The 27,533-nt window shown below is 34.3% G+C and overlaps 2 protein-coding genes and 1 non-coding gene across 5 annotated transcripts; 1 reads left to right on the top strand and 2 right to left on the bottom strand.

Annotated features, from left to right (window-relative positions):
• Positions 1-1,377: 1,377 nt before the first annotated feature.
• Positions 1,378-4,427, bottom strand: LOC145001399 (Cysteinyl-tRNA synthetase, class Ia family protein). 3 transcript variants are annotated; one of them, XM_078960773.1, is made up of 9 exons: positions 3,995-4,425; positions 3,423-3,486; positions 3,172-3,333; positions 2,915-3,085; positions 2,545-2,826; positions 2,327-2,452; positions 2,040-2,243; positions 1,841-1,942; positions 1,378-1,749 (listed from the first exon to the last, which is right to left on the bottom strand). In XM_078960773.1, exons 1-9 carry the CDS (start codon positions 4,363-4,365, stop codon positions 1,513-1,515), a joined length of 1,719 nt encoding a protein of 572 aa, XP_078816899.1. In that variant the 5' UTR covers positions 4,366-4,425; the 3' UTR covers positions 1,378-1,512. The 3 variants fall into 3 exon arrangements, with proteins under 3 accessions (XP_078816899.1, XP_078816901.1, XP_078816900.1); XM_078960775.1 differs by having other exon boundaries at positions 3,423-3,490; positions 3,995-4,108; XM_078960774.1 differs by having other exon boundaries at positions 1,593-1,749; positions 2,045-2,243; positions 3,995-4,427.
• A 68-nt stretch (positions 4,428-4,495) lies between these two features.
• On the top strand, positions 4,496-4,568 carry TRNAA-UGC (transfer RNA alanine (anticodon UGC)). Its single transcript has one exon. It is a non-coding gene; the product is annotated as a tRNA-Ala (tRNA).
• Positions 4,569-11,862: 7,294 nt separating this feature from the next.
• LOC145001615 (EamA-like transporter family) lies at positions 11,863-15,178 on the bottom strand. Its single transcript, XM_078960973.1, has 8 exons — positions 14,706-15,178; positions 13,717-14,091; positions 13,367-13,584; positions 12,974-13,044; positions 12,761-12,862; positions 12,563-12,680; positions 12,347-12,482; positions 11,863-12,254 (listed from the first exon to the last, which is right to left on the bottom strand). The coding sequence occupies exons 1-8, from the start codon at positions 14,784-14,786 to the stop codon at positions 12,192-12,194; spliced, it is 1,164 nt and encodes a 387-aa protein (XP_078817099.1). The 5' UTR covers positions 14,787-15,178; the 3' UTR covers positions 11,863-12,191.
• Positions 15,179-27,533: the final 12,355 nt, after the last annotated feature.

The following is a 27,533-nucleotide window of genomic DNA, read 5'->3' as shown; positions in this document are numbered from 1 at the left end:
CAAGCAAGAGAGCCTAGACCAAGAGTTCTCAGGCTATCCTACGTGACCACCGACAGTCCCTAAGGGCGCTCCATGGATGATAACCAGTAAGCACAGATAACATACAGATCTACAAATCACTAACATAACAACCATCCTATAAGCAGGATATTGATCTAACCGATCTCTAACATAGCAACCATCCTATAACCTGGATACTGATCTAACCAATCTCTAACATAGCAACCATCATATAACCAGGATACCGATCTAACCAATCACTAGCATAGAAACCATCCTATAACCAGGATATATATCACAAAGCATAACGTGTAATGAACCCATATACAAATCTGAAAAGGGCTGGCATCGGTGCCTTCGACCCTATTAGTATAGTGAGGACAACTCACTTGGCACTGCTGAAGTCCCGCGGATGAAACTCCAGTTGCTGGTTGACAGATTCCCGAACTATCAACATCAAACAATATCTAATTAATAATTAGGTTCCAAGCCCAAGGTTCAACTCACACTCCAAAGGCCCAATATTCAAGTAATAGGCCAAAGCCCAACATATGGCCCAATTTTCCAAATTGGACCCAACACTTTACATGGGCCTTACCTTAAGGCCCAACCACCTATTCTGGTCCAAATACTTGGCATTCCAATTGTCCAATATCTCATAATCATAAAAGCCCAATTATAGCCCATCTATGGCCCAATTTTCCAAATTGGGCCCAAGTCCTTCACATGGGCCTTATCCTAAAATCCATCTAAATATTTTAGTCCATTTACTTGTCCTTAGATAGTCCATCAGTAACCCAATCACTAAAGCCCAAAAGAAAGGCCCAAGTGAAATTAAGGTTTTCACATGAAATGAAGATTAGGGTTAAGTGTTTGTTACTTAACCCATTAACGACATGTACCATCATTTAAACCCAGAAAAACAATTATTATTTTTTTTTACAAAATCTCAATCCCAACACCACTCTGAAAGGAAGATTGAAGAGGAAAGTATCCTATTTAAGATAGTTTCACAAAAACACAATCCCAAACCCAAATCTGCAAAACACAAAACAAGAAACAAGAAATCTGTCAAAGTGAAACAAATAGGCAGTTTTTCATTTCCTGGAAACTTATTCTCAAATAAAAATACGATCTTGAGCATGAAAGCATCCCGATTTCCTTAGGTAATTCACCAAGAAATTTGTTTTGAAACAAAGATATCATCTCCAGATTGGTGAGGTTGACTAATAAACGAATCTAAACAATTCATTTGAGAAAGATGAGAAATATTTGTTTAATCTTCATTAAGCATGCCTTTGATATGAAATAGCCGAACATTATGTTAAGAATTCTCCAAATTTTCCATTTAGATTACATTTACAAGTGTATTATGTATATAAAAATAAAATAAAGTAATTAATATCACTCCATTCAGTCACCTTTAATATCTTGTACAATTACATGACCACATCTTGTAAATAAATTAACCTCATCTCAAAAATCAGCTTTATGCGATAAGAAAAGACGGAATCATGATTCCGGAACATACTGTTCTTGCATTGCAAGTGGAATCGCGGGTCTCCAGGTAGTCCCCTCGGGGCTATCCATGAGTGCGATTCCGATTGCAGCCAAATCTTTTCTGATTCCATCCGATCGTTCATACTCTTTGTTCTTTCTTGCTGCATTCCTTTCATGGATCTTTTCAACAACTTCTTCTTCTGTTATTTTTGCACGCTTCAGCGCCTTTTCCCTAAGCTCCTGTAAAACCTGCAAACCACCACAAATATGCATTGGATAAATCATGTTTTTGACAAAAATAAATAAATAATAATAATAATTGAAGTAGGTAGCTAGGTACCTGATGGTAAGAGGGTGGCATGAGCCCTAGAATGTTGAGGACATTCCTGATACTCTTCTCTATAGCAGCAAGTGATTGTTTTCGTGTCCCTTGTTTCTTCCCCTTTGATGTGAAAGAAAGAAAAAAGGATTTTTTTTCTTTCTGTTACTTCACTGTGCTTTGAAAATTTTATCAAATTTAATTGTAAAAGTGAAAGTACCTTACGAGTATGTAAAAGATCATTTGCTGTTTTCAAAGGGTCAGACATTGCAGACAGGACAACAGGAGAGTGAAGATCCTCAGACATTGAAGTAACAAAAACATCATTAAAATTTTTTATGCATTCAACTATTTCTTCTGTTCCTATTTTCTCCTCCTCAACCACCTCTTTTTTCCCTACAACCTCTTCACAATCTTTCAATGTCTGCAACCCAACCCAACCCAATTCATTAATCTTCATTCTTTCATAAACTACCCAAGGGCAAAACAGTCTTTAATATTAGATACCTGATATATGTAATAGGCACGATCAGAAGCACTTTCCAGCTGGACATCAGAGTAGTTGATTGGGGATCGATAGTGGGTCCCAATCAGAAAAAGTCTCAATGCCAACGGATGATAAAGCTCAATAACCTGATTGAATCGTCATCATGTTCAAAGATTAAACACTTACTGTCTGTCCCCATTAAGTAGAAAGGGTGAAAACTGAAAAGAAATGATTTTACCTGGCGAATTGTGAAAAAGTTACCAAGAGATTTTGACATTTTCTGTGAATCAATGGTCACAAATCCGTTGTGTATCCAGTAACTTATGTTGCTTTTGTGACATGCTGAACAGCTTTGAGCAATTTCATTTTCATGGTGAGGAAAAATAAGGTCCATTCCACCACCATGAATATCAAATGAGTAGCCTAAATAAGCAGCACTCATTGCACTACACTCAATATGCCACCCAGGTCTTCCAGCTCCCCATGGACTCTCCCAAAATGGCTCACCCTCTTTTGCAGACTACAACCCCCCAAATAATGTAAAATTACCAAACTACCCTTATTAGCTTTTATAAGCAACTGATTAGGATTTAGGAATAGGAGCTTACTTTCCATAGAGCAAAATCAGCTGGATTTTTCTTCCTGGAGTCAACTGCCACACGTTCACCAGCTCTATTATCTTCCAGCTTCCTTCCAGAAAGTCTTCCATATTCAGGAAACTCATCAACTGAAAAGTATACATCACCTTCAACTCTGTAAGCACGTCCATTATCAAGAATCTGTGATAAGATTTACACATTAAAGTTCAAACAATCAGAAATGGAAGCACTTATGTAATACTACTAAAGTTTAAAAAGATACCTACCTGCTTTATCATATCAATGATTTGGGGCATGTGATCAGAAACACGGGGTTCAACAGTAGGAGGCAAACAATGAAGATATTCCATGTCTAGATGAAATTCTTCACAAAATCGTCTGCTTAAACTAAGTGGATCTTCTCCCAATTCACCTGCTCGAGCAATTATCTACACAATTTGAAATTTGCACATACATTTGTAACAATTTAGCTCTATATGCATTCGTTATGATATGATCGATAATTATGTTCACTCACCTTATCATCGACATCAGTAAAATTTCGAACATAGTTCACTTCATATCCCATGAATCGTAGGTATCTGCCTAAGTGTCAACAAAAACAAACAAAAACCCACATGATTAGTAATAGCCAAGATGAAGAAACAAACAGTAAACGCTTTAAGATACAAAGAATCTTGTGTAGACGCTATGAATATAAGAACATTCAATTATATGTTCAGAATTTAGGATATCGGATTAGTTCCTATTAGTAGATAGAAGCAAATTGCTTTTGAAGCCAAAAGAAAAAATCTATCTTTTAGGCTAAGTGCCCAAATACTGCATCAACAAATCTACTTTTCAGACAAATTCAATTGAGATAACCACATGTTCCATGGTGCATTTTCGAAGTTATCATCACGAGAGTTAAAGAATCTGCATCTGATAATCCGAAATGGGAAATCAGTTGCTAATTCTACATTTATCTCAATAATGAGTTTGATTACGACGACTTTTGCATCCAAACAGAGATTGCAACAACGTACAATTCATCGAACGAGAACAGTTTGAATGGACAAATAAAGAGGATACAAGAGAACGAGAGAGGACCTGAATAGGATATCGAAGGAAACGTAAACCCTAGCATGACCAATGTGACTAAGATCATAAGCAGTAACACCACAGACATACATCCCAACTTTACCATCCACCTTAGGTTTAAACAATTCCTTCTCTTTGGTCATCGTATTATACAACCACAATTGCTGCTCTTTCGATTTCTTTTCATCCTCACCATAGGCGTTGGTTTTCGTAGAGGTCGACTGCCCCAGCGATGTGGAAGAAGAACAAAGAAGCCTAACTATATTCCTACTGGTTTTCTGGAAATTCTTATTAGTTATACTGCCACTGGTGATGAAGATTTTTCGAGATTGAATTCGGAACAAGGGTTTGTAACACTTGAAGAACTGGAGAGCAGCCATTTTTGGGCTCTCTGAATCGACCCTTCAACAGAAGTTTGTGCTTCGGATAGATGTTTCTTCAGTGGTAAACTTAATAGCAGACAGTTGTAGTTATGGTTTAGAAAAACAGAATTTGATAATAACGAACAACGGGGATGTAGCTCAAATGGTAGAGCGCTCGCTTTGCATGCGAGAGGTACAGGGTTCGATCCCCTGCATCTCCATTTTGAAATCGATGCGTGTAAGTTTTCTCTTACTTTTAAATCCAATGATTTATTTAATCAAACGTGCAACTTTTCTTTTATTTATGAATGTTTATGGTCATATGATCTCATATATGAGAATTTGTTGCATAATCGTTATTTGAGAGTACTAACGAGAATAGCAGTATTCAAACTCGTATGCTTTAACTAATTTTGAATGCCATATAAACAGATTTAAAAGATTTTGTTATGATTTATTTAATCAAACGGTTAACTTTTCTTTTATTTATGAATGTTTATGGTCTTATGATCTCATATATGAGAATTTGTTGCATAGTCGTGATTTGAGAGTACTAACAAGAATAGTAGTATTCAAACTCATATGTGTTAACTAATTTTGAATGTCATATAAACAATTTAAAAAAAATTTGTTATCAGGTCAGATTGCTAATAATATCATCCAAGAAAAGTGTCTTACTAAATAGTCTATAATTATATCTATGCTAATAATATGTAAAAGACATTCATAAATTAATTGTTCATTTAATTGCGCACGGTATCAAATTTATTGTTGAAAATGCATGATTTATAGTAGATGTTGCAACAAACAAATCAATGTTTGTATTATTCGAAAATATATCATTAGTTATTATCACATATTGTGTGTTTGTTTATTTGTTTCAACCATCATATTCGTTAAGTTTTCAATTCCTTCCAGGTTATTAAATTTTGCATCACCATATACATCTACAATATAATTGTCAATATTTGTTCTAAGTGGTCTAAGGTCATATTCTCATAATTAGATAGGATTTTTTTTTAAATAGTTATTTCATTTTAAATGCTTGAAAAGACTTACGAGAAAATTAATAGACCATAGAAACATGTTTCGCCTTATAAATAGTTGTTGAGTTCTTAAAGTTATATATCTATGACAGAATATGCATTAATTTTGAAATGATGCAAGTAGTTAATTTGAGGCAAATAGATACTAACCTATCTTTTATTTTTAGATTTGGTCTTACAGTCTCATAAAATTAGAATGGTCTCAAATGAACCTGAACATATATATATATATATATATATATATATATATATATATATATATATATATATATATATATATATATATATTGTTTTCAAAAATTCTTTTTTTAACTATTATTTTCGGAACTTAAATTAACTAAAAATAATAAAAAATAAATAAACAAAAATAAAAAAAATCCCGTTTTTTTTTTAAAAATACGTGAAATATTCTAATAGAATATTACATTAACATATTCTAAATAATAATTTTAAAATGCAAAATAAAGGGGAAAATCTAAAAATTCTTTTTTTAAATATTATTTTCGGAACTTGAATTAAGTACAAAAAAATAATAATAATAATAAATAATAAAAAAAATTCCTTTTTTTAAAAAAAAATACGTGAAATATTCTAATAAAATATTACACTGTACATATTCTAAAAAATAATTTTAAAATGCAAAATAAATGGAAAAATCCAAAAATTCTTTTTTAAATATTATTTTCAGAAATTGAATTAACTAAAAAAATAAAAATAAATAAAAAAATGTGTCTCACGGTCTCACAAAACTAAGCCGTCTCACATTAACCTAACAATATATATATATATATATATATATATATATATATATATATATATACATATATATATATATATATATATCCAGATCAAATAAAAAGAAATTTTTTTATAGGAATGCAAGAAAATTTTTGTATGCATGTTTTTTAACGAATCAATAAAATAAATAATTTGATGAATCAAAATTAAGATGATTCACAAGAAAAAATATCTCAAAAAAAACATCTTCATGATTAATTTTTCGGTAAATCAAGCAAAAATTCATTTTTATGACAATTTTAGGGAATAATAACAAAATTATTGCAAATATGAATCATCGACATGTTTTTTCGAAAAAAAAAATATGAATCATGTTAATTTTGATTCATTTAATGATTCACTTTTTTTTGTTTGTCAAAAAAATATATAGGAAAAAAAATTCTTACATTCATACCAAAACTTACCTTCTTACCGGAGATATATATATATATATATATATATATATATATATATATATATATATATATAGTAAATTTTATAATAAAACAAAGGATACAAACAAAACCTAAAAAATAACTATGTACTCATGCATTTTTTGAAGCAAAAACATCTATTATTTTATAATAATCAATATTTCTAAAAAAAATCTTTTTCAATACTTAAATTTGCTAATACATTTGATCTTTCTTGCATCATCATACTTCGGAGATACATCCTGATAAGAAATGATCTTTAGGCAGCCTCTAGAAATTAGAAATTTGATAAGAACGGATCTTTAGGCATCAGAACTCAAAAATATAGCTCCTGCTTTACAATAAAGAAATCGGTAGCCAAACCACCCAAATCCGATTTCAGAAACAATAGAGAAATCAGAAACAAAAAAACCAATAAACGTACACAAGGTTCTAAATGGCGTGAGACGTGGCGTAGCGGCAAGGTCAAGCCTCAAGCTTAACGAGCCATGGCGTTTTTCAAGGCGTGATGTAAGGCGGCGATTTTGTATTAATTTAAAATTATATTACCACATAAATATAAATTTATATTAAATATAACTACTTTTTAGAAGTGTTAGATCAATAACTAGTAACAAAAATTTAACAAAAACCACAATACTTGTAACTCCGATTAGAAAAGACATAACAAAGAGCAAAAAACCGTGTCTTAAACGAAAAAACACGCGCCATAACACGCCATAACGCACCATGGCGTGCCATATCACGTCTTGCCACGCGCCACGCCTAACAGCAACGTTATGAGGCTTTTTGTAATGGCGGAGTCATGCCTCACGCCATAGCGCGCCTTTTAGAACACTGAACGTAGATAAGATATATAAGAAATAAATAAGATTTCTGGAAAAAAAAACTAAATAAACAAAGATTTTGAGATTAAAACTTACCTAAATGATTTATGAATCGAGCACAAACACAACCAGAATAGAAATCCGATTTGATTTCTGAAAAACTGAAATAACCAAGTAACCAACTAGTTTCGAATGATTTCCGGAACAGAAATTCCAAATGAACGATTGATCTTTCAGACTATGATTATTTTTTCCTGTATAGAAGTAGAGAAGAAATCAGATGAATAAGAAGTCAAACAGATTTCTGAAACAAACTTAAATAAACATAGATTTCAAATAATAAGCAGGGGAGAATCAAATGGATGATTAGAAATCAGATAGAGAATACATCAAATAGATAAGAAATAAATAGATTTCGAGATTAAATTTACCCAAAATGATTTTGAAACAGCAATATCGAGAACAAATAGAGTTATAGAGCATAAATCTGAAACACTAAAACAGCCAGCGACCAACAACATACAATCACACCAACATCACTAAATCAAAAATTTAGAATTGATGCATCAATATCACTTTTCGGAATCCCTATACCTCTAACAACCAAGAACCGATTAAACAACAATATCAAGATCCATTCTTACTTTCTACATATTAGAGAATGAGACAGAGATGTATTACAGGCTACTAGGCATTGATTACTTTGTGAACAACAATTTCTAGGTGCCATGGGATGTTTCGTTTCTCTATGTCGCTATGTTTGGCTTTGGTGCCTCTTTTTCCCTGATCTCTTTCTATCAGTAAACACAAAGATATGGAACACAAAGATATGTGCTATATTTATTAGATCATCCTTATATATAATATAGAGATAACTGGAACTATTTGATGCCCAAAAACTTTGATGCCCTGGGCCTAAGCCCAAGCCGCCCATATATTGGGTCGGCCCTGTACATAGTTTGTAAAATAATTAAACAAAAAAAAAATTGTTATTTATCTTCTTATTTGAAAGTAAATGCTACAAACTAGTCATGTAGCTAGTTCATATATTTTATAGTTATTTTAATAAATGAAACATGCTTGTGTGTCTTCTTTTTAATCATTAAAGAATGCGACATGGGAAACATAATACATGGAAGATATAAACATTTCAAAATGGGTTTTAAAGGCTAGTTATTTTTTACATGTATGGCAAGTTTTCTTTTTTCTTTCTTCAACAATTGTCGAGAACAAAAGAGAGTACGGGGCATGGGTTGCTAGTTTAATTTTAATCAAAAGTCATGTTCCTTTAATCACTAGACTTTAACTACTAGAGACATGGTGTCCTAAAGTTAATAAGCACAAAGGGTAAAGATCATTCTTAAAGGTTTAAGAAGTTTGCATCTTATTCTTTCCTTGGCTAGTGAATTCCAATGATACTTGAATACTCTCTTTTAAGACAACCTTGTTTATTTGTCTTAATTGCTTAAAAAAATATATTACAAGATTGACTAACATTCAAGATAATTTGGTTGTTATTGGTGTCAAACTTTAAATGACTTATCATTTGTACTTTTCCATCTCTACAACTTCCAACCTCCCATGATGAATCAAAGTCTTCAAAGGTTGTAATATTTTCTTCTTATTGCTGTTTTAATCATTCATGTTCATGCAAAATGATCACTGGTAGGTTAAAATGATTTTAAGTTTATTCAACATTTTAAAGCTTCCGTTATCATTTTTAGTGCTTTTAGAAAATGATTTTTCAATTAAACCCAACAATCTTCAGTTACTCAAATGAGTTGAAAGGTTTAATACTTAGGACACTCAGATTCTCAAGTACTTGAAATGCGTATTATTCTAATATGAAAATTCAATCTTCAAGACATTTTTATTAATGCATGAGTTTGGTTTTGTGTTTTCCTTTTAGTTAATTAAGGATTACACTAAAATGGAAGAAGAAAGTTAGTTGATTTTAGTGTTATCAACATATTTTGGTATAGTCGTGATTAATACTGAAACATACCGAGTTTAGTTTATGTTTCGAAACTAAAGGTGCGAGGTGCACACTTGGATTGATAAATCTATCTTCGGGAATTTGGGGGGTCCGGACGCAGCACCCCGAGAGGGGCCCAAAAGTGTATTTTCCCACTAAAATCCTTTATTGAGTCAATATTATTAGGCGTCGTTTTTCCTTCATAATTGTCATCTTCCATGTATTTAAGGAAGATTGACGTTGTAGACATTACATACAATTATGAAAAACTATATCGTTACTCTACAAAATTGTCTTTGGAAAAACACAATCACAACAAGGTATTTATATGCTTCATCCATTTTATTTTTGCTTTTTGTGCCACATCCTTCATCTCTTTATTTCCGAAAGTAGCTAGTTGAAAATGGATATTACCTCTTTCATCCATCAATGGCAAATAACTTTTTCATTCGTCAATTAATGTATCAATAACTTTTAATCTGTCATTCCACTTTTTTTCAACGTTCTTTTTTGCATTCTCATGAGACCACCAATCCCTAATAGATTGTTTCAAACACTTGAGTTTGTTCTTAGACCGAATGCAAGCACCCCCCCCCCCCCCTTCTTCAAGATCTTGTTGTAAAAGCCAAGAATTTCGGATTACTTGATCAAATGACAGTTCTTGCAACCAAGAAGAAAAAAAAATTAAGGTATCGGGCCATAGTTAAGTTGTGTATGCGATAGGAATATAGATCTATGATCTAAAATGTTTAGGTCCAAAGCCTTGGACATGATATGAGGAAACCAGTTGTGCATGATAGGAAGATAGGTCTATAGATTGCTTAGAGTATTTAAACTCTAATGATATAATTGAAACCAAAATGTTTACTCATCCAAAAACCAACTAAATACACTATGGTATCAAGTTCTTCAATCAATCGTACTTAGAAAGCACATCAATGTACCCCCCAAATCTTTAACCAATAACCATGCATTTTTATTAAATCATATGTTAAATCACGGAAAGTTAGAAACTAAGGCAAGTTATTCAACCATGAATGGTAAATAAGTTTATAGATCATTGTTAATACAAATCATAGTTTGTAAATACATAAATCTCTATTTACTAAAAATCACCGCAAACACTAAAGATGATGTACAACTTTACATGGTTTTGCTACAAAGTATCAGATTCAACAATTATAGAAAATCATTATATGTGGTATGGTGATAACACGTTATCCTGATTTGGCAAGTTATAATATGTGACCCCCCCCCCCCCCTAAGATATTACTATTCGAGTATGTTCGAGCACTACATGTCATGCACCTCAACCACCATCACCGCATATTTTGCCATCACTAGCTGTAAAAAAATGATAATGTAAGTGTGTTGAAATATGTCTTGAATAGTAGTGCTTTATTATTTTGTAATTTAATTGTAAAGTCAATGATGCCCTAGAAATAGTTGGATATGTCATGTAATAATGACACTAGTAATAGTATGTGTCTATTTGTAAAGCCAATAGTGTCCTACAAATAGTTGGATCCTTTTATAGAAATATTTCATACATGCACATTATTATTGATGACAATAGACGAAACGACACTTAGACACAAGCCAATAGCGTCCTACAAATAGTTGGATCCTTTTATAGAAATATTTCATATATGCACATTATTATTGGTGACAATAGACGAAACGACACGTAGACACATATTATTACTAGTGTCATTATTACATGTCATATTCAATTATTTCTAGGGTACCATTAACTTTACAAATACACATATTATTACTAACGACATAGACATATACTATTACAGTGTCATTATTACAAATCACATCCAACAATTTTTAGGATACTATTGACTTTACAATTACATTACAACATAATGACATGCTACTATTCACGACATATTTCACAATAATACATCGGTAATTTTGGACAGATAGTGGTCGATGGTGCTAGGGTTGCATGACCTATTTCACCATAATTTTGGACAGATAGTGGTGAATGGTGCTAGGGTTGTGCATGACATGTGGTGGTTGAACATGCTTGAACAATAATATCTCTTGACATGTAATAAGGCATCATTTTTTTTTGAAACGACAAACTATTCTACTCATACTCCTAATCCTAAACACTACTTAAGTCTCCTAGAGAGACTTGAACCCATTACCTTTTATTTGAAATAATCACTCCCTACCACTAGACCAAAACTCCCTACCACTAGACCAAAAACCCTTTAGTAATAAGGCATCATGTGACATACTAATTTGGTAGGTTATAACTAAGGATGTCTTGTGGTACCAAACCCACTCCTCACTCTTTCATTTTTATTTTTTTTTTCTTTTTCTCTATATTAATACTATTTTAAATTTTTTTTAAAAAAAATTGTTGAATGTTTTTTTTAGTTATTGGTACACTCCATAGCCTTATGAACATAACTTGAATCAATATGCAAATTTACCCAAAACAAAAAACAAATCAAGACATTTGATATTAACATGTTTAACAAGCTAGTACAAATGATCTACCAATCTGGCATCACATTGCATGTCCTAACAAATTCCCACAAAATTGAAAAACAAAACTTAAATCAATAAGAAAAAAGAAGTATTCATATCATATATCACAATTTTAATCATGACCCTCTTCAAGCAACTGCACCAAGAGTTCATTTTCAAACAATCAAATCCCATCATACAATTCAACCATTTTCACCTTTGATGATTGGCAAATCAGCTTCAATCAAGATTTGAAACCAAGAATCTTTAAGAGTTAGTGATGATGAATCATGCGCTATAATCCGATTTTCTTGGAAATTTTATCCGGAAGATTGGCAATCACAAACCCAGCAAATACCTGTAAATTAACCACAATACAACGTTATATATTTACCAAACACTAACAGTGTATGTAAAATGTCTAAAATACCCTTCAATAATTATAATTACCTGAGCGGAACCAAGAATGTAAATGGCGGAATAATGGCGGCCATGGATCATCATATCCGCCACCATGGCAAGCGGTATCGTGAGCGACATGCCCAAGGTGGCCACCAATGGAGTCGTCCATACAACACATAATGCCCTAAATCACAAAAAAATAAAATCAATCCCCTTCAGCGATTTAATACAAATGTCAATAAATTATAGTATTTATTTACATACCAAAAATAATCGGAAAGAACACTCCCGATAAGCCCATTTGCAATAACCACTTCATCCATTTTAGCCGAGTGTGGAATCTTGAACTTTGGTTCAATTCCTAATGCCGTAAGTGGCCAAACTGAAATAAATCACCCCAAAAATCCATTAAAAAAAAAGTAAAATGAGTCGTATTTATACCAAATGTGTCGACTAACTTACCAAGCCACCATAGAGCCAGGAGTGTAAACAAACCGATATATCCAAACAATTTTTGCACATCAACACGCTCTCCTTCCTCCCCAGAAAATTTCTTAAGAAGCACTGTAAAATTTTTTATTATTATTCTTTTAGGGTTGTGTAGATTTTTCAAAATTGAAATAATTTGAAATATTTTGAAAAAGAAAAGATGATGAGATGATACTGATGACTGACCGGTAAAGAGGCCATATGACATAGCTGAGCAAAGCCCGAAGAGATCGCCAACGAGAGAGCGATCGCCATTTCTTTAAAAGAAACAAAAAGGTCAACTATATAATATCAGTCAAACTCAATGCCCTGAAACATTCAATAACAACACCAAATTCATGAAAAAACTAAACACTACACTTTTTTCTTTTTTTCATTTTTTTTTTTTAAAAAAAAAAAAAAAAAAAAAAGATAAATATTACAACCCTTCTCTCGTTCTATTGCATTCTTGCAAAGAGACAGAGACGGTTTTCAAGACTCCAACAACATTACCAAGAAAAACATTAAGAAGGAGAGGGATGAAAATGCAAAAAAGTGATATAACACAGGGACTAAAAGTGTAAATTTGAAGGGACTTACGAATTGGAAGTTGAAGCTACTTCATCTGCAGCCCAAGTTTTTCCCATGGTTGTCATGGCAACACCAGCCATGCTGACAAAAACAGCAACAATTTTTGTGACATTTAAGGAATCTTGACCCAAAAACGCACCAATGAAAAGAGTGAATAGCCCTGAAGTTGATGAAAGCACTGTCGTACTAGCAACACTCGTACGTGCAAGTGCAGCATTTGATAGATACTGTTATGAAAAAACATAAAGAACAAGTCAAATTACAGTTATACCCTCCGTTCTTGGGAAAGAATCGCCCTACTTTGAAAATTATACTGAATTACATGATGAAAATTGTTTTTGTATTTGGATGATAGTTACCTCAGTGACAAACCAAATAGGTGCAATATAGAATCCATAGGTAGCAACCTCCCTTGTTGAAACTTGTGTTTCATGTTTTAATGGCAGATTATCATTTTTGGTTTTAGGGACTAAAGGGTTTCCTTCTTCTTGAATAGCAATATCATGATCACTAGCTTTGCGACTTAATGATGATTTGTCACCTTCCAATTCGAATACTGTTGAGCCACCAATGAATTTAAGAGGGGAGTTCAATGAAACAGGGGATTGATTTTTTCTTTTCTTGAGTAACTTTATTATCCAATCTTTGATGAATGCAATTGGGAGATATATAACCATCAATGAGGCTCCAAGATATGTCACTGCAAATGGCTGTTTATAGTCTGTGAAAATCCCCTGTTTTTAATGTACAAAATAGTCAGAATTTGGTCCCTTATTCTAGTGTTAACATCTTAGGGATATGTCAAAAATTCCCGTCTACAAAGCACAATTGAGGAATTTTTTGGACCAAGTTCAATCCAAACTTACAGTGGCACAATGAGCAATTGAGTTAATTTGGTGTGATATATGAAACATCTTAACACCTTCCAACATATAATTCTACTTGAAATCAACTAAAAATGCACATATACGCCATTATGTCATGAACGAATCCCTATTCCCTATTAACATGTATGTATAACCAACAAATAATTTCCTACCAAATAGTCTTGAAATTAGTCCCGGATTCAAGAAACTCATGTGATCTAACTCAAATTATGAAACCTCAAACATAACCCTGAATACAAGTAAATTACTAATCGGTTAAAGGGTTAAATCTTATCCCACCAAAAACATCAAGTTATCAGAAAAACTCACAACAAAAAGTCAAGCACACCCACAAACATATACGGAGATATCCAATGTTGAGAATTCCAATCACATATCTTCATCGATTAAGAAGAAAATTGATAAAAACAATAGAACAGTACGAAAATTAGAAGTTAACACGAGAAATCTAAGAGTTTGACCTGGGTGACTTCTGCGGAGAAGACCCATATGATGACAACAGCACCAATCATAAACAACCCAGCTTGATATCTCCACCCCATCAATTATAATGAAAAACCCACAAACCTTTGTTGTTTATTTGCAAGAAAACACCAAAGATCTGAGGTTTCCCCCACCAAGATCTTTGAGATCGCCTCAAAAGTTGAAATATCCCCAATTCCCACCGACAGAAATCACTTTGAAATGTTCTGTCAAATGGGGTTTTTTGATGTCCCCTGATCTAAGCTTTTCTATGCATTAATTCCTGGAGCAAACGAGGAGGAAGACGCGATAAAGAAACGCCATGATTTCGAAGCCTTTTTATGTGTTGAAAATGCCGCAGTTAAAATGAAGCCTCTTTTTTATCAATTTTTCTTCACCCTTTCGTCGCTTAAATGATGACCAAGCTGTCTTTTGCTTATTTTGTCTAAAAAATTCTAATCCGCGAAAGTTGTGCTTCCTCCATATCAAGACAAAGGTAGTAAGTAATCTTTAATTTGTTGTATAATTTCCAAAGTTACAAAAATGGTCCTTTAACTTATAGCCAACTTGCAAGTCTAATCCATTTACTTTTGTTATGATACTCGCATTATCTAATATTACCATTTTTGCCTAAGTCAAATTATTGGATGCAACAATATGAAAAAGCATATCTTGGCTATGAAACCCCTTACAATACTTGAATCATCAAGGTGATACGAAAATTAATGAGAGTTACTTAAAGATGACCTATATGGATTTAGTATACATATATTTGATGTTGCCTTGAAAAGAATTTTGTGATGTATTGTATTGTACTCCTAACAAAGTTATTGGGGGAAGGGTTGAGGCAATTATCCTTTGCTCTAGAAATTTTAGAGATGAAGGATCACGCTTTCATAAATGGGGGTAGGACGTATGTATATTGACCATCATGAGCTAGATATAATTAAATCAATTTTAGTGGTGATGGAAGTTGTATATAACCATGAAGCTGATAGTAAAATAGATGAAAATGAAGCAAATGATATAACATTGTTGAAGGTGTAGAATGTGGAAGATAGTGATGCAAATGTCATGGTTTTCAAAGGGGTGCAAGTTCAAGAAGATGTAAGGGCAAAGGGCACAGGTATAGATGTTTGTTAAGGTTGAGAACGTTGTAGTTTATATAGTTTGTGAGATAAAATGAAATCGTTTTTACTTATGTCCTGTTTGATATACGTCTGATGGAGTTGGGTCAGACGTGTTTTGTTGACTCGGTCAACCAAACTTGTTTAGTAAATAGATTTATTGATGTCTAACTCGGTAAGACATAGTTGAATGGAAAAGATATCGGATATCTCCTTACTGAGAAAGACTCCAAATGTGCCCTTGCCCTACATTCAAGTTTCAGCGCCTCCCGTTTTTCTCTCTTTCCAATATCGACAATTTGAGACTCCACCCACCATCAATCGACGCTACATCTCTACCAATCGAAGATCTCTTCTCATGAGGTACGATTTCCATATTCTCAATTTTGTTTTGTTTTTTTTGTTTTTTTTTTTTTTTGTTTTTTTTTTTTGCATATATCGGATTGTTTCTCTTCTGATTTGTTGTTCATTATGATTTGTTGTTTATTACAGAATTTCATTCTTACCACACCTATAGTTCACAAATTGTATGATTGATTGTGAAATTGGTATGCGATTGATGCTTATTTCAAGACTAGAAGTGTAACATCCCAAAATTCATAACCAAAAATTTCATTTTTTATTAATTAGTTTATAAAGACGATGGTCTGAAAACATCAATAGTGTCATCCAAATCATAATCAAACCCAAGTGTCAAAAACCACACCATGTCATAGGAAAATAGTATCATAGTACAATCCCCCAAGAATCTCATAATGTGGAAAAATCATAGTGTGATGCGCTGCGATCATGTTGACTCCTTTCCTTTGAAGAAGAAGTACCTGAAACCAAAACTGAAAAATGTAAGCACGAAACTTAATGAGTTCCCCCTCATCATACCACATAATCACATATTGTCAGGCATATCTGGGTGCCCGACTTACCCTGTCAAGCATATCTAGGTGCTCGACCTACCCTGTCAGGCATATTTGGGTACCCGACCTACCCTCCGGTGTATTTCAACCGGTTACGAGGTCTATTTTACCCTTAACACTATCACATAATAATATCGCATAAACATACTTTTAGGCATATTTGGGTGCCGACCTACCCTCCGGTGTATTATTTCAACTGGTTAGGGGGTCTATTTCACCCCTACCACTACCACATAATAACATAGCATACAAGCACATAAATCTCAACAAATAGTGGCATACTAGAAAATTATCACAAAGACAATCATATCTACTATAAACAACTACTAGTGGGCCGACATAGGTACCTTCGACCTACTTATACAAGGAAGGTAACTTACCTCAAATACTGGAAAGTAATTGAACAGTCCTCGACTCCGAATATCAACCCAATTCAAACTCCTAACCATAAAAGATTCCATTTAGGTATCCTTTCGTACTCATAGCCCCCTTAAGGGTCAACTTTTGTCAAAGTCAAAGTCAACACCCAGGTTAAAGTCAAAGTCAACGTTCCGAGTTGACTCACTTTGCCGAGTTACTCTTCAACTCGCCGAGTTTCTATAAATTACATAATTATGATATGACGATCCAACTCGTCGAGTCCCACTTTTTCCAACAGAGTCGAGACACTTCCAGAACAACTCGTCGAGTTCTCTTATGAACCCGTTGAGTTCTTTAGTCTGTCAACCTTCTTAATGCATTAAGTCCCTATTCTTCAAACCAAGACCCTATCTTCTGGATCCTGGTTGGAAATACGTCTAGAAGGGTAAGGTTTCCAACTTTACCTATTAAGAACCTCTCCCCAACATATAAAACTCAAACCCTAACTAAAAATAGCTTAGATCCAACTCCAAAAGCCATCAAAACTTCAAGATAGACCATGAGGTCATAGATCTGGACTTAAGGGATAGATTGGTCACGTAAAGTTCCCATCTTGCTCGCATGCATGACCCAATGGGGGCTTAGAAAGCCAAAATGATGGTCCAAATGTTGCATGGGACTTCCATGGCCATAAAGTTGGCACCTTTATGATATGAAGTCCCCTCATGACCCTAGATTTGAAGGGTTTGCCCAACCGGGACGTCCAAATCCCAACAACCAATATACTTGGACCAAGCATGAAAGAAAGCGTCCTAAAACTAGATATAAGTATGTCATAGACAATGTTAAAGCTTTATGCCTCAGATGAATTAGAAATGAAGCCCAACTTCTTGATCTGCTCTCCCCCCACACGTTCTTGCTCCTCTTTCAAGCTTCTTCTTCTTCAAACTCACCAAGAGTGCACAAGATTAGCTTACAATCACCAAAAATTGATTAGGGTTTCGGACAGTGGAGGCTGGAGATGAGACTAATACCTTGGGGTTAAGGTGTATAAATAAGGTGCAAAACCCCGGAATTAGGGTTTCATTTCTTCCAACCTACTCATCGATTTGAGGCCTCCCAACTAGTCGAGTAGGTTTCCAAAACTCGCGGTCCAATTCATCACTACTCGATGAGTTTGGGGCCTCCAGCTCGTCGAGTTTATAGATAGAAGTGAATAAGTATAAGTTAAATACATACCAAAAACCAGGCATTACAAGAAACAATCGCTTCAATTTCGGATTGGGGAATCTAATAGAGATAGAACTTATTCCTCACAGGAAACAAGCGTCGACACAATTCCATGGGCAAAATGGGGATATGGCATGAAATAGGGATAAAAAGAATTTTAAAAGATAAACGTTCAAGTGCAAATGTAACAAAGAAAATGATGGTTCTAACTGTTCGGATCTTATATTTTCTGTTGTTTGGATTAAATGATTGTTAGGTTTCTAGAAAGTAGGAATTATTTAAAAGTTAAAAAAAGGGTGTAATTTTTAAGCTAGAAAAGGTGCTACACAATCACCATAACCACCATAGCCACCTTTGGACCACAAGATTGAGAAAATGTTTGATTAGAAAGAGAAAATGAAAGAAAATGATGATAGAATTAGAAGGGGAGATAAAAGGAACAACAACAATGGGGACAAACAAATAACAAGAAAGGAAACAGATGGTGAAAAGGAGAAAAAAAGAAAAAAAAAACTGAGAGGGAGAAGAACAATGATTTGTCAATGGATACTCTTTAATATCTTATCCTCAAATATTCTTGAAAATAGTTTTCAAGGTGCTGGTAGTGAAGGGATTTTCAAGAAAATGAGAGAATTGGAGATAGTTTGTTGGTTTGTATTTATGTTTTAGGATGTTGGTTTGTATGAAAATTTGTACGTTTTTATAATTATTCAGCAACTACATTCATCACTATATAGAACAACATGAAAAAATTGACATTTTTCATCAGTCAATACATTGAGACAGATGTATAATCAAACAACATGGTTTCTTACTTAGTTAGAATTTATTACACAGACAGATATTTTTCAATCAACACTTTCTCAGTCAGCAACTATCAGACGAGACCTTAATTTCATGTTATACTACAAAAATCATTTGGTTTTGTATGTAAACTCTCTTAAAATAATCTTTTTGTTGTAACGTTAAATATTTGGATATAATAATGAAATTATATATAGCAACTTTACTACTATTTATTTGTATATTATGGAATATAAACTTGTGTGTCAAATGGATAAAAATATGGTGTTTGTATTTATTTGTGTGTTACGTAATCATAATTCAAGTTGTTAGCTTTCAATATATAATGATATACTACAAGAAATATATGTTTATAAATATGAGTATATCAATTATAAATATATGTGTATTGGTGTGTCGCAAGTAGGTGAAAGTAGGGTGCAAGTGTTTACTTTCTCCCTTTTTTGTTAGTTTATCTTTGTAACTTATCATTGTATTATTAAATACAATGTTATATATAGGTTACTATGTTTGGTAATGGAAGTGCAATGTAAAACTCCTTTCTTTTATTCAACATTGTACCATTAAATTATATATATATATATATATATATATATATATATATATATATATATATATATATATATATATAGTACGGGTATGGTAGAAACCAAAAAATTGGAAGGAACTGTGAGGACTATTGTAATACCTGCAGATTCGAGCTAGTCAATTTAGAGACAATAAACATCAAAAATGATTTTTTTATAAAAAATTATCTAGAGTAAATAATCTTGACCAAATTATACTATATGTTACAAGGGTTTCGTACATATAAAGAACGCCGGAATCCGACTTAAAACGAAGAAGTTACGACACATCGAAGTTTTACGGCTAAAGCGACACGACACCGCGTAACGTAAAAAGTGAATTTTGGATAAATTGATTTTTAGCCTTAGCGATATAAACGAAAGTCGCAGTGTACGTTAAACCAAGAACATGGATAAAAAGAAATTCCAAATCTGACTTCGTATGGGAAATTATGATTTTTCTAAGATTTACCATAGCAGTGCACAGCCCGGAATTCGAATTTTAGATTGATCGATTTTTAGCTGACACAGCCTAAAAGAGAATTGAAAATCTCATTAATAGGAGTTCAACGATAAAAATACAGTGGAAAAAAGAGTCCGTATGTAGAAGTTATGGATTTTACACGGTCGTTAACAATGTAATCTTCTCATACTATTAAATTTAAAATACGTCGAGAATTAGCCGATGGAGTCAAAATGAGAGTTGTAGATCTTGTAAATACATACAAGTGGATATAACTAACGTCAACAAAGGAGCCCATATGCAAATGTTACAGAATTTAAAAGTCAGAAGAGTGCTGCTGCGAAAGGGGTGATGTGGCTTAATCTGGACCATTGCTTTCTCCCCATGCCTTGCCACTAGATTGTGACATGTGGCACTAACTCGACGAGTTGGAGTCTCAAAATCTACAAGTTTGGCCATTTTCCAGCCTATAAATAAGATGCGAGAGCACCCCATTTTCCTCACGCCTTAACCCTTCACACACACACACACACTCTCTCTCTCTCTCTCTATCTATCTATCTATCTATCTATCTATCTATCTATCTATCTAACTAACTTCTCTCTAAACCTCTCCCAAAGCCCTAGTAACTCCTAATTGCAAGAGTAAATCCTCGCAACTCTAGAAGGCTCCGAGAAGAAGAGCTTTCGGCTCGAAAGTTCTGCCCCCGCAAAGCCCGAGTCCTCGCTAAACCCCCTGTAAGTTGAGTTACACTTACCGTACTTTAAGTATAACTTATGTTTAAGTTCATTATCGTTATTATGAACCTATAAACAAGATTTATCAGTGGTTTCAAGTCATTATACTGATTGATCTACTTACGGGGATGATGTCTAGGTTGTGATTTAGTGAGGTGGTTAAAGTGAGATTTCCAAACTGTATACTTCGTATACCAAACGGACCTTACCACCGATATGATCCTACATGTTTGTTCCTTACTTGATAGATCATGAGTGTAGACTGTTAATAACGAATCTGGACTAATAATTAATCGTAATAAAGGTTAGACTAAAACTTAGCGACAATGATGTTAGGTTTCGTCGAAGGAAAAATAGTATCGTTAAAAGCGAAGCGCTGTTCGAGTTTGAAATCATCACTTTATCAAGTAAGTACATAGTTATTTTTATCTTACACATAAATATGAAGTATTTATACTACCTACTATGTGTGTATATTATCTATGTTCTTGATATCTATGTTGGATAAACAAAATATACATGCTTTATTTGATTTAAACTGTATATGTATTTTATACCTATAATTATGATGGGTAAAGATGGGTAGAATAAAGGTGAGATGAGATGAGAGATGGAAGATGAGATGAACGATGACTGATGAAAGATGATGTGACATCCCCCATTTTCACAGCCAGAAAAGACCAATTTGTTTATGCTTTTTTTAAAAATCAGAGTACCCTTTTTATAAAAATGTTGCGGAATTTGTTCCCATAAAAATATGATAAATGTGTCATCAAAGCATTTCTGAAGAATTGTATTTCATTTCTTTTAAAACTTGGGATATCATAGTTAGTACAAAAAAATAAGCATAAACGGACCTTACATTCATTTATACTAGTGATCTACATCTCCTTAATCTCTCAGTGTAAAATAGTTTCCTATCGACACCTATGATACAAATAAACTTGAGTGGGTCAGGTTGGGAAACTTTGTGAGTACATATGGTTTTCAACCCACAATAATATAATTATATTTAATCATTAAAAATTAGCCCAATATTTCATCCCCATTATCCTCTTTATTTCTTAAGGATCTATATTCACTCATTCATTCCTAAGGAATAGACACCTAATGACACAGCTGTCAATGTTATCTATTAAACACTGCTGCCAATATTATTATTTACGCATAGCTGCCAAAATGATGACATTCTCTATTAGGCGCAGCTATCGATATTGTCCTTTGGGCGCAGCTGCCAGGGTTATGATGTTCTCTATTAGGCGCAACTACCGATAATACCTTTTAAGCACAACTGCTAGGATGTTTAGAGTACATTGTAGATCAAAACATCTACAGGTTGTGGCAAAACTGCCAATGCTCATCTATAAGGTACTAAGTCCATTGCTGCCAATGTTCACCTATAGGGCACTATGTCCATAACTGCCAATGTTCCTCTATATCAACTTTCATCCCTTATCATTCATCTACCCATGTTTTACCCAACATATTTTGTAGATATAAAATACATATACATTTTAAGTCATTTAAAACATGTATAAGATCGTTCATTTAGCATATATATAAAATAAATAGATAATATGCACACATATCACGTAATTTATATAAAATACTTCATATATTTGTGTAAGATGAAAGTAACTATGCACTTACTTGTCAAAGTGATGATTCCTCTATATCAACTTTCATCTCTTATCATTCATCTACCCATGTGTTACCAAACATATTTTGTTGATATAAAATACATATACATTTTAAATCATTTAAAACATGTATAAGATCGTTCATTTAGCATAGTTATAAAATAAACAGATAATATGCACACATATCACGTAATTTATATAAAATACTTCATATCTATGTGTAAGATGAAAGTAACTATGCACTTATTTGTCAAAGTGATGATTCCAAACTCGGGCAGCGCTTCGCTTCTAACGATTGTATTTTCCCTCGACGAAACCTAACATTATTATCGCTAAGTGTTAGTCTAATCTTTATTGCGACTAATTATTAGTCTAGATTCATCACTCATTCAAAGTCTACTTTCATGATCTATCAAGTAAGGAGCAACCAGGAAGGATCATATCGGAGGTAGGGTTCGTTTGGTATACGAAGTATAGTGTTTGGAGATCCCACTTTAAACACCTCACTAAATCACAGCCTGGACATCATCCCAGTAAGCAGATCAATCGGTATAACGACTTGGAATCACTGATAAATCTTGTTTATAAGTTCATAATAACGATAATGAACTTAAACATAAGTTATACTTAAAGTAGGGTAAACATAACTCATTTACCGGGGGGTGGCTAGGAACCGGGCTCCGCAGGGGCGGAACTTCTGAGTCGAAAGCTCTTCTTTTCGGAGCCTTCTGGCGCTCCAGGACTCGCCTCTAGAAATTAGAAGTTGCTAGGGATTGGGAGGGAGAGATTGGGAGTGCTGAGAGAGAAAAAGGGTGAAGGTGTGAAGAAAATGGATGATTTCCACCTCTATTTATAGGTTCAAATCCACACATACAAATCTAGATCTATGGTTTTAACATTTGTTATACATATAAAGTTTTGAGCTTTCCTCCCATGTATAGTCTTTTAGGGCTAAAAAGACCATAAAATTTCTCATATGCTTGCATGGGGCTTCCATGGTCATAAACTTTTCACCTTTATGCCATGGAACCCTTCATAGATCCTAGATTTGAGATATAAGCCACTTGGGACGTCGCAACTCCAAGGACCAAGGTTCTTGAACCAAAATTTTCATAAAATGGAAACAAATAGATCTAAGAAAAGAATGATGAAGTTGGAAACTTGATTACCAAAAAATGTATCAAATGGAGTGTAGTTCCTGGATCTACTTATTCCCTCTTGAGTCTTATATCTTCTACTTCTTCCACAAGCTCCAAAAGGCACGAAATAACACTCAAATGGAAAGTAATAGCTCAAGATCACTTATGGAGGATTAGGGTTTCGAAGTTAGGATTTTGGAGGTTATATGATGCTTAAATAGGGTGCAAAACCCCATAAATAGGGTTTCCTCCAGCCAGACCTACTCGTCCAGTCCAGGCTTGGACTCGTCGAGTAGACCATTTAAATCCCCGCGTCGTTTCTAGCATAGGGCTACCAATTCGTCGAGTAGATTTTACAAAAATTAAAATTAATTGAACTGATGCGTACCAGGAATGGGGAGTTACACAAACTTTCAAGATATAAACTTTATGCACTAAAGTGACAAAAAGCTCATAACATTCAAAACTAGCTAGATCTAACAAATGCATCATCAAGATTCAAGCTTTATACGTCTAGAAGAAAGATCAAGGTGAACAAAGTCTAGATCAACAAAATCCAATGCAAACAACACTTTCCAATGAGTTCTTTCTTCTCCAAGATGCACCAAGAACACCCAAAAGCACTCGAGAACACCTTCTTTTGCTCACAAGGCTAAAACTAGGGTTGGGGTTCAAGGGAGGATGTTGGAGATGTGGAGGATGAGAATGGAACGGGTTTGTGGATGTTAAGGAGCTTAAATAGGTCTCAAACAAAAAAATAGGGTTTGGGTACTGATCGCGTACGCCCAACGTGTGACATCCCCAAAATCACGGCCAGAAAAGACCGATTTTGTTTATGCTTTATAAAAATCAGAGTACTTCATTTTATAAAAAGGTTGCGGAATTTGTTCCCAGAAAAACACGATAAATACATTATTAAAACATTTTCGAAGAAACGTATTTTTTATTCATCTTAAAACGTTTGGGATGTCATCGTTAATACAGAAACATAAGCATAAACAGAACTTACAATTATTTACACTAGTGATCTACATCTCTTTAAATCTCTCAGTGTAATGTCACTTCATATCGCCACCTGTGATGTAAATAAACTGAGTGGGTCAGGTTGGGAAACCTGGTGAGTACATAGGGTTTTCAACCCACAATAATATAATTGTTATGTTCAATCATCAAACAATTAACCCAATTACCCATCCCCGTTATCTTCTTTACTCCTAAGAGTCATCTATTCTGCATTCGTTTATTCCAAGGTCCCTTACTTCTAGGGTTATAGGACTGGCACTAAATCCATAGCTGCCGATATTCGTTCGTAAAGCACTAATTCCATAGCTGCTATATCTTACTTATCGGGTACTAAATTCATAGCTACCAGTGCTCAACAGGTACTAAGTCCATAGCTACCAATTCCTACAGGTACTAAATCCATAGCTACCAGTGTCTAACTAATAGGTACTAAGTCCATAGCTACCAATTCCCAACAGGTACTAAATCCATAGCTACCAACGTCTAACAGGTACTAAGTCCATAACTACTGGTGTTTGTCCCATAGGCACTAAGTCTATAGCTGCCAATGTATACTCACGTCATCTTCTATCTCTCATCATTCATCTACCCATCATCATACCCAACATATTCGTATATATAAAATACGTATACAGTTTAAATCCTTTAAAACATGTATAAAACGTTCATCCAGCATAGACAGCAAGTATTCAGATAATATGCACACATAGCACGTAGTTCATATAAAATACTTCATATCTATGTGTAAGATGAAAGGGACTATGCACTCACCTGATAGATGGTGACTCAACACTCGGACAGCGCTTCGATACTCTCAAAGCAAATTCCTTCGATAAAACCTAGTATCAACACCACTAGGGTTTAGTCTACCGATATCCGCGACGAATTAATAGTCTGACTATTATTATTATTATATAAGCGTTAAATAACACTCAATATTACTCATAATAATAGCCCAAATAATTATTTTAAGGTCCTAATAATGTTACTATAATTAATTAGGAGCTATATTAAAACTAGCGTAGGCGTAGCTCACTTACAGCGGGTTTTTCGTAAAACCGGGCTTCGCTGGAGCAGCGTTTCCCGAGCTGAAAGGCTCTTTTCTCGGAACCGTCGGGCGCTCCGGGGCTTCCGCCTCGTGCTAGGGAGTTACCCTAGGCTTTAGGGGGTTAGGGAGGCTTAGAGAGATAGAGTTTAGAGAGAGAAAGAGAAGTTGGAAGGTGTGAGAATGAATGGAACCCGACACCTCTATTTATAGGGGTGTTGACTGGCCTACTCGCCGAGTAGGGGGACCTACTCGCCGAGTTGGTCCATGTGGTGGCCTTCTGGTGGTGCCACGTGTCCAATTCTGGTGGTGCCACGCCACCCCCTATCGTGTATCAGCCTTCAAACTTAGAAAAATCATAACTTTCGCATACGAGCTCCGTTTTTGACGTTATTTATATCCACGCATAGGTAAAATCAAGATCTAAAACTTTCGTTTAGACTCCATCGACTAATTCTCGACCGATCTCAAATTTAACAGTAGGAGGCGTTTAGACTGTTAAATGACCGCGAAGAATTCATAACTCCTTCATACGGACTCCGTTTTCGTCTGTCTTTTTACCTTTGAGTTCCTATTAATGAGATATTCAACTCTCATTTAGGTCACGTAAGCCAAAAACCACTCGAACTAAAATTCGAGTTTCGGGCTGTACACTGCTAGGCCGAATCTTAGAAAAATCATAACTTCTTCATACGAAGTCAGATTTGGGTGTTCTTTTTATGGATTTTCTCGGTTTAACATATTCTACGACTCTCGTTTAGATCACTAAGGCTAAAAAGTCCTCCATCGTAAATTCACTATTTACGCTTCCCGGTGCTGTGCCGGTTCCGTCGCGAAACTTCGACGGGCCATAACTTCTTCGTTATAACTCGGATTTCGACGTTCTTTATATGTACGGAAACCTTGTGATATATTCTACAACTTGGTTAAGATTATTTATTCTAAATAATATTTTGTCAAAATGTCATTTTCGATCCTTATTGCCTCTAAATTGACTAGCCCGGATTTGCGGGCGTTACACAACGTACCAGGGATGCCCAATACGCCATACGTACTAGACTAAACCAAAAACCTTCCTAACTTCTAATGGTCATAACTTCTTCATTCCAACTCCGTTTTTAACGAACTTTATATCCACGGAAAGGTATTGAGGATCTATACAACCCTATATAATTACTTTTAACTTAAAATACATCGAACGAAAATCCTTAAATCATAAAAATAAGTCTGAAACACCGCTTTTTTCATTTTACCCTTTGACTCCAAAGCACAAACTGAACTCTTAGATCACAAAATATGTATTATTCTAACACTTGAAACTTGTTATGTTTCATTATTGCCCTAGTTTTAGGTAAAAGTTTCATTTTGGTCCTTTTGGTGTACACAGGGTGTACCACATGGTACGCTTGGTGTACAAGCTGCGAAGCGAGTACGTGGGGCATACCACATGGTACACTTAGCATACTCATGCGAGGGTTGAATGGGGTTCTAGAGGCATATGCGGGGCATACGTAAGGAATCTTAAAACTTAAATTTTAAGGGATGGACACTATATAATCACCTTTATGGCTTATGAAACCCTTATTTCTCAGCCTCCTCTGACCCTTTAGCCTCATATTCAAAACCCTAAGCATATCCTTGTGTTTTGAGCTCATTGTGTCTATTTTGGTGTGCTTTAGTCCATACTCAAGAAGTAGAAGCTTGGTGCAAGGTGTAGATCAAGGAAGAGCTTGTAGATCTTGATTATTTGCTTCATTTTCCAGCTTGTTTGAGGTATAA

Source organism: Lactuca saligna, chromosome 6 (genome assembly GCF_052625555.1).
Source record: "Lactuca saligna cultivar CGN05327 chromosome 6, ASM5262555v1, whole genome shotgun sequence".
NCBI lineage: Eukaryota > Viridiplantae > Streptophyta > Magnoliopsida > Asterales > Asteraceae > Lactuca > Lactuca saligna.
The sequence above is the reverse complement of the archived record's forward strand: the minus strand, read 5'-3'. Positions and strand labels throughout refer to the sequence as shown.